Source organism: Dreissena polymorpha, chromosome 3, assembly GCF_020536995.1.
Source record: "Dreissena polymorpha isolate Duluth1 chromosome 3, UMN_Dpol_1.0, whole genome shotgun sequence".
NCBI classification, from domain to species: Eukaryota; Metazoa; Mollusca; class Bivalvia; order Myida; family Dreissenidae; genus Dreissena; species Dreissena polymorpha.
The window spans coordinates 67,954,664-67,963,332 of NC_068357.1; the positions used below are offsets into that span (position 1 = coordinate 67,954,664).

The window sequence follows — 8,669 nt, forward strand, 5'->3', positions numbered from 1 at the left end:
GACGGGAAAACAGAAAATGTGTTTTCCGCTCCAAAAAATGTCGGGAATACACAAGTTCTGTTTTCCCGAGTCCACAAAAATTAGCTCGTGAAAACAGACTCATTATGTGTTTTCCCGACTTTTTTTCTGGAGCGGTGATGTCACCTAAGTGCCATCGAAGTAATGGCCTGTAGATCTCTTCCTTGTTTACTTTAAACCTAAGTCTCAACTGACAGAATAACAATAATTTAACACTGCGTCGATTTATTTGAAACATGTAGTGTGTGACTCAACTTCGAACTCCCGATATAGATCTATACAAGTAAAGATCCAGTTCAATTTGTAACTCATAGCTTAATACAAGGATACCAACTGGGTCATAATAATGTGAGTACTTGAGCGATTTTCAAATCATTGACTTACATAAAATCCATGTAATTTGTTGTTGGTTATTTACATTCGCTGTTGTCATTTCATGACTTTAGTGTTAAACACATCTATAACAGATAGTTATAAATACGTGGAGCTATAATATTTAACAGTATTTGACGTTTAAGGTTCACAAGATGCGCATACTTGTTTCGATATTGTCAATTTTAATAGGTATCGACTTTGTGATTATTTGGAAAGTTATATAGTTAGCGACGTGACCAATTAAGCAAATTAATGTATATTCTCTTTATTTTAAAATCACACAAGCTATGGTTAAGCTTAAGCATTAGTTATCGGAAGCCAGCGTAGTTTTCATGAGCTGCCCGAAGCCGATCTCGCGTTCGCTTGTAAATGTTCGGATATCGTCGCGGAAAAGTAACATGAAATAGATTGACACTCAAAAACTAAAACCGAGAATTTTGTTTCTCAATAAATCTTTGTTACCATATCTATCGTTTACATTTTGCTATTGCTGTAAGGAACACTGATTATTATCGGTTAACTTTATTTTTACTATGATTTTGAGTATGAACATGTATGTGGCTTTAATAGTAATATTTCTTTGTGTAACGTTTTCATGTTATTAGGAGGCTGCAGCGCTGCCCGGTTCACATGCCGAGATGAGAAGACCGGACATATTGAACAATACGACAACGGCACTCACACATGTGTGAATGGTGGGTGTTCCGAACACGTGTGTGAATTTTGTGTCAATGCGATTGTCTCAAGTTTTTATACAGCAAGGCAGATAGCAATACATTTTGTATAATAAAACATAATTTTTACACTGTTTTAATTTTTGTTGACAGGTGTAGTTAAACAAATAGCAACAACGATCGCAACGACAACATTTCCCTCTTCAACAACTGAATCCACTCAATCTACCAGCACCATTATCTCGCCACTGTTGAAGCACATGTGCTCAATTGGTAAAGACAGGTTTGATTATTTGTATAGACTCTGTTCGTGTTGGTCAATGGGTTCATAGATGATCATGATATGTTCATGTTTCGTTGACATCGTGTTCTTCTTACTTTTAAAACTGGTATGTTTGTTTTTTGGAAAAAAAAAATTATGCTAACATTTCTGAGAGGATTTGCACGAACTTTTCTGACGTCTCAAGTGGCCAATTACAAATCATAACTTGGAAGTTGTGCTCAAGACTTCAGCATGAATTTATGATTGTAAAGTTAATTTTTATAGTATTGGAATGTATGAGATAGCCACATTGTTTTCTCTGAGTTGAATGTGTGAAAATAAGCTGCATTGGCAGAGGTAAGCCTTATGCTATCGGAGTGTTAAGTGTTATGGTGTATGTGAGTATAATGTTATAAACATACAATAAATACCATCACTCTCCTGATTTCAGTATATTTTGGCCGAGTTAAATACGTGAACCAACCCACACCTATTTACTCGGACTTGGAAATTTGCTTCAACAAGCTCGACTTGAAGTCTCCAACCTTGCAAGGGCGGGACGAAAAGGTAAACCTGGAAATTGAAAAGGATCGCCACAGACCAGAGCCACCGATACTTCACGGGAAATACTTTCTGAACATAACAGAAAATCCAAAGCCCACAGAAACATCCTCCTACATTAACGTCAAGAATGACGCTGTGTATAATTTAGCGAAATTACGTAAACGAGCTATTAATAAATTGCTCAAATTGCTAAAGTTGTGCAAGAGTCTGTCATGTTGAGCACTGGATCGCCGCTTACTAAGAGTAAGCTGCGTTTGCGTCCAGGGCGCGGCGTGTGTTAAATTGATGTCAGGAAAGCACCTGGCTATTTTTGTAGCGTTTTGTTTTAGTTATAATTTCCGATGAGTTAACGGATTTCGGTGTTTTACGTGGTTTGAACATACACTGTCTTATCTAGAAGTTGTTTACTCAAATATTGCCCACCGAAATTATCTTATACGTACATGAACGTGTACACATTTGTCTCGCTTATTGTGCTAAACCATAGAAATGGGAGTTCACTGTGCGGAGTTTCGTAAACAAGAAATAGCTGAAATCCTTGAGATGAAAAGACACCAAAGTCCGAAGGAATTAATGCAGATCAAGGTATTCAGAAACGCAAAATTGGATTTTTAACAATTAAGTACTGTCTGAACTAAATGAACTATAAAAATACTGTATTCCTGAATATTTTGTTGGTATATGATACAACAATTATTTGATCATAATAAATTGTTGAAGATTTATTTTATAAATTATTTGACAAAGACGCCTGTGTAAAAATTTATTCAATCTTGCTTGAAATACTACATTTTAAAGCACGTTAATAAATATTAAAATGCTCTATTTTAATATACGTTAACACAATAATTAAACACCCCCCAACACACCGAAACTGAAAGTAAATGACAGCATGTGTAACCAACAATTTTTGAACTTCGGTTTTATGTCAAAATAAAGAACTTTTTTTCATCTAGGTAAGCAAATGTTGTGGTACTTGTGCATTATTTAAGAGCTTTTTCTTAATTATTTGTTCTATGTTCTCAATTTATTTAAACATGTTCTTCACAAACAGTTTAGCTAACTTCCATGTTCCACTTCCACTTCGATTGGAATAGGAAGTCTATACTTAGGGTCTCTGCGTAGTATTTGTTAGGTTTTTTATTTTGAATAAAATTAAGGTCACCAGTAATAACATGTCCAACTGGACTATATACATATTTTGAACTAGATGAGCCACATGATGTAGGACAATGGCTTATTACATTAATATATGTGAAAATGGAATTATAATGAAACACGATACTTCTTACAGGTTTACTATATTTGTACCAAATAAGTGGTGATTCAGTATTGCGGAAATCCCGATATTGCATTTGAATTGTTGCGAAAAGGCTAGTACTTAAACAGTCATTTTCTTGTGGATTTAGAATCAGCTTGTATTTAAAACTTTAAAGTTGTCGAGCAAGTCCTAAATGCTGTTATTTTCAGCATTTTTTACAGCTTGTCTCAAACTAGCATGATGTAACGGAGGGTTGGAGAACAATATCCTGATACTATCATATTATTTAGAGCATCCTAATATAATATACAAATGTATATATATTTGCATACATATGTATAAATATGAATAAATGTATATTTTAAACAGACCACCGACTTTTACCCGAAAACTGTTTTACGTTTAAACACATAAGTGGGACCACAAACACCTTGTCTTGTAGTGGCTTTCCAATAATCCAAGAAAATTACATAAAATACGTGTGTACGTGAATATCACACAATATGAATTCTGATTATTATGAACCTTAAGTTACATCACTCTAGCAGCAATACCTATCGAGTTATATGCGATACAAGTACAATTTATTGTTTGCTAAAAGGGGGTCTGATGTGGGAACGAATACCCAGATGCAAAGCATATATAGTGATTGATATGTTTGTAAAGTTTCCTCGACCCTATCGTTTTAAGAGTTTAATATTTTGCGAAAAATGCCATGGCTCACCACTGTCAAAAAATTAAACAGGTGCGAATGCTTATTTATAATTCGTAACTTCAGCAATATTTTTGTCTAGATACACGCAAAGTTAAAAAATGTCATTTTTGTTAGAAAGGGTTTATGCTCTCGGCTTATACTAAAACAGCTTCACAATTTTGGGTATTTGTTTACATTTGAGATATGAGGATTATGCAACTTAAAGGTTGAATTGATCCAAAATACAAGTACATACGATGTGTAGTTTTCATGAAACAATCTGTAAAAATGAATCAAAACAGTCAGTTTTTGGATAATGTCTGTAGTCGTTAGAATACAAATGTTGTTGCTTTTAAGAAATAAACCATAGCAACGAGGTCCTACTCTGTTTTCTTCGAGACGTTCCCAACAACTTCCTACTTTCGTCGTTGATTGAAAGCAAATATACTAGCAGTATGTTCTGAACCCGGTTACTCTTTAAGAAAACATGGACACACCCACGCTTCTGTATATAAAACGTAATGACTTTTAGGTGTCTTCCTTGTTTACCTTAAACCTCAACTGACTGAATAACAAAAATTTAACTCTTCGTCGATAAATATCTTTGAAACATGTAGTGTGTGACTCAACTCAACTTCGAGCTCTCGATATCTACAAATCTGTAACTTTAATCTTAATACAAAGACAACACACGGGGATTACAATGTGAGTAAATGAGCGATTTTCAAATCTTTGACTGACGTAAAATCCATGTAATTTGTTGTGGTTATTTACATTCGCTGTTGAAATTTCCTTAATTAAGTATTAAACACATCAATAACATATAGTTATAAATACTTAGAGCTATAATATGTAACAGTATTTGACGTTTAAGGTCTACAAGATGCGCATACTTGTTTCGATATTGTAAATTTTTATAGGTATCGACTTTGTGGTTATTTGGAAAGTTATATACTTAGCGACGTGACCAATTAAGCAAATTAATGTATATTCTCTTTTATAATCATACAAAAGTTATGGTTAGGCTTAAGCATTAGTTAACGGAAGCACGACGTAGTTTTCATGAGCTTCCCGAAGCCAATCTCGCGTTTGCTTGTTAATGTCGCGGAAAAGTCACATGAAATAGATACACAAAAACTAAAAACGAGCCTTTTGTTTCTAGTTAAATCTTTGTTACTTGACCATATCTAGCGTTGAAAATTTTGCTATAGCTTTTAGGAACACTGATTATTATCGGTTAACTTTATTTTACGAAATATTCGTTGATTTTGAGTATGTATGTGGCTTTAATAGTAGCATTTGTATATGTTACGTTTCCTTGTTATTAGGCGGCTGCAGCGCTGCCTTGTTCTCATGTCGAGATGAGAAGACCGGACATATTGCACAATACGACAACGACACTGAGATATGTGTGAAGGGTGGGATTTTCGAACACGTGTGTCCATTTCGTGTCAGTACGATTGTCTCAAGTTTTTATACAGCAAGGTAGATAGCAACACATTTTTTATAATAAAACATAATTTATACATTTTTTTACATTTTTGTTGACAGGTGTAATTAAACAAAAAACGACAACGATCGCAACGACAACATTGCCTTCTTCAACAGCTGACTCCAATCAAACTACCAGCATCATTATGTCGCCTCTCTTGATGCACATGTGCTCGATTGGTAAAGACCTACAAGACAGATACAAGTGTTGTGGTGTGTACACCAATTACCAACCTGATTTTGAAACTTGCTGCAAGATTACGATGACGAAAACAAAAGTGCATTCAGGGAAACCGGACAAAGATTACACGTCAGTTTTTTTTTCTTAATTTGTTGAACGTAATATGCATGCAAGCATTAAGTTGACTAAATTACAAATAAACTCGAATATTAAATAACACATCCCTTTGCGCGTTTCAATATAATTACAAAAAGTGTTTAGACTAAAAGAAAAGCACTATGCGAAAAAACAGAATTTCGAGAAATTTGTTTTTTCTGAAAAAGCAAGATCTTGGTTAATTGTACTTTGTAAAATAAAATTGACACAGGTGTTGCCGAGACGACATTACTATAGCCTATAAACGAACGGATTTGCCGTGTTCCTACCACCAAGCGAACAACGACAAGTTCTGGAAGGCCCCTCAAGTTACCGCTCTCTTTAAGTCCCCTGAACTCCTGAATCAGGCCTGTCTAACAAAGAAAGGTTTGATTATTTTTATAGAATCTGTTCGTGTTGGTCAATGGGTTCATAGATAATCTATGTCTTAAAATGTGATGTTTTCCTGTTTCGCTGACATCGTGTTTTTCTTCTTTTTAAAAAGGGTTTGTTTGTTAGCAAATTTCTGTATGCTAACAGTTCTGAGAGGATTTGCACGAAATTGTCTTATGTCTCAAGTGGCTAATGACAAATCATTACATGGAAGTTGTGCTCAATACTTCAGCATGAATTTATGATTGTGAAGTTATTTTTATAGTATTGGAATGTAGGGGATATTGCCACATTGTTTTCTCTAACACAAGAACTGCATGTGTGAAATTAAGCTGCATTGGCAGAGGTAAACCCTCTGCTTTCGGAGTGTTAAGTGTTATGGTTTATGTGAGTATAATATTAGAAACATACATTTCATATTATTATACCTCACTTTTATTCACAATGCTTAACTCCCATAGGCCATTGTGACATAGAAATACTGTCAGACCCAGCGAGAATAAATTTACTGTCCAAAATATACTGTATCCCGCTGCCATAGCAATCACGTGCTACCAGCGGGAAAAAAATTACTGACAAAAAATACTGTATCCCGCTGCCTTAGCAATCACGTGCGGAATGTTCGAAAATTATACTGTCCCATTCGCGCATGCGCAGTACGCAGTTTTGCTTTTCCGTTGTATTTGGGTAATTAAAATATCGATTGCAGCTGAAACTGTGCGTAGAATAGATTACTGCCATTATTAAAGCTTTGACAGGAGTCATAAAAAATCAATTTAGTATAAACGACACGCTTACCTCAATGGCAACTTTAATCGCATGCTAATAACAATAAAGTTACAACGATATACACTTCCAGTGTCTGTTCTTATGCATGACAAACACACAATCCGAAATACGTTTTGGATTCGTTCGATGCTTTAAACTAATATTTTACTGTTCAAAAACTACCACGTCCATAGTGTTGTCCCAAAATGTTTCGTCACCGAAATGACGTCACACGAGTACGTCATAAATTGCGTAATCAGATGATAAAATAAGATACAGAAAGCTGGTTCGGTAATATATTTTTAAAGAATTAATTGACGACTAAGAAAATTGATGGGATAAATCGATTGCTAGGTTCCGAATAAAGCGAAGTTCATTTTGCTCGGCCCGAAAATGTGAACCACTCAACATATTAATGGTTGTTCATTGCTTCTCCTTGGTTTACAGTATTTCCTCAAGTTGACAAATTTACTCTCACCCTGTCAGACATGTAATATTTATATACCATCACTCTCCTGATTTCAGTATATTTGGGCAGAGTGAAATAAGTGAACAAACCCTCAGCTATTTACTCGGACCTGGAAATTCGCTTAAACAAGCTTGACTTGATGTCTCCAACCCTACAAGTGCGTGACGAAAAGGTAAACCTGTACATTGAAAAGGATCGCCACAGACCAAAGCCACCGATACCGCAAGGAAAATACTTTCTGATCATCACAGAAAATCAGCAGCCCACAGAAAGACCGTCATTCATTAACGTCAAGAATGACGCCGTGTATAAACTTGCGAAATCGCGTAAAAGTGCAAGTAATAAATTGCATGAATTGTTTAAGTTGTGCAAGAGTCTGTCAGGTTTAGCACTGGATCACCGCTTACTAAGAGTAAGCTGTGTTTGCTTCCAGGGAGCGGCGAGTGTTAAATTGATGTCAGGAAAGCACTTGGCTGTTTTTGTAGCGTTTTGTTTCAGTTATGAATGCCGATTAGTTAACGGATTTCGGAGTTTTTACGTGGATTGAACATACACTGTCTTATCTCGAAGTTGTTTTCTCAAATAGTGCCCACCGAAATTATCTTATACATACATGAAAGTGTACACATTTGTCTCGCTATGAGTGCTAATCCTTGGAAATGAGAGTTTACTGTGCAGAGTTTCGAAAACAAGAAATAGCTGAAATCCTTGAGATGAAGAGACACGAAAGTCCGAAGGAATTAATGCAGATAAGGTATTCAGACGTCGGTAAAACGGATTTTTAACAATGAAGAACTGTATGAACTATATGAACTATAAACATACTGTATTCCTGCATATTGTGTTGGTATATGATAAGAACGTTATTTGTTCATAATAAATTGTTGAACATTTATTTTAAAAATAATTTGACAAATACGCCTGTGTAAAAAATTACTCAATCTTGCTTGAAATACTACATTTTAAAGCACGTTAATACATGTTAAAATGCTGTATTTCAATCTGCATTAATACAATAAGGCAGCCCCCTCCACCGAAACTGAAAGTAAATGACTGAATGTGTAACCGACACTTTTTGAACTTCAGTGTACTTTTTTTTGTCAAAATAAAGAATTTTTTTTTCAACTAGGTAAGCAAATGTTTGGTACTTGTGCATTATTGAAGATCTTTGTTTCCTAATTTTTTGTTCTATTATCTCCATTTGTTCAAACACGTTCTTCACAAACAGTTTGGACAACATCCATATGATAAATTATGAGAGTAAATGTAATAACAAAACATCATGCGTTTTAACCAGGTTTTCCGAAGGAAGAAACTGCTTATTAGATTGGCGAATGTCGGCGGGCGGGCGGGCTGGCGAGCGGGCGGAACAAGCTTGTCCGGG

At 35.2% G+C, this 8,669-nt stretch overlaps 1 protein-coding gene across 3 annotated transcripts; it reads left to right on the plus strand.

The window, feature by feature from the left end:
• Positions 1-245: 245 nt before the first annotated feature.
• Positions 246-8,180, plus strand: LOC127874615 (uncharacterized). Of its 3 annotated transcripts, XR_008047017.1 has the most exons (8): positions 246-366; positions 999-1,088; positions 1,221-1,340; positions 1,781-2,478; positions 5,177-5,298; positions 5,400-5,649; positions 5,888-6,042; positions 7,342-8,180. XR_008047017.1 is itself a non-coding variant. In XM_052419067.1 (4 exons), the coding sequence occupies exons 1-4, from the start codon at positions 546-548 to the stop codon at positions 2,110-2,112; spliced, it is 579 nt and encodes a 192-aa protein (XP_052275027.1). In that variant the 5' UTR covers positions 447-545; the 3' UTR covers positions 2,113-2,618. The 3 variants fall into 3 exon arrangements, 1 of the variants encoding a protein (XP_052275027.1); XR_008047016.1 differs by lacking the exon at positions 5,177-5,298; XM_052419067.1 differs by lacking the exons at positions 246-366; positions 5,177-5,298; positions 5,400-5,649; positions 5,888-6,042; positions 7,342-8,180 and adding an exon at positions 447-582 and having other exon boundaries at positions 1,781-2,618.
• The last annotated feature ends 489 nt before the right edge of the window (positions 8,181-8,669 follow it).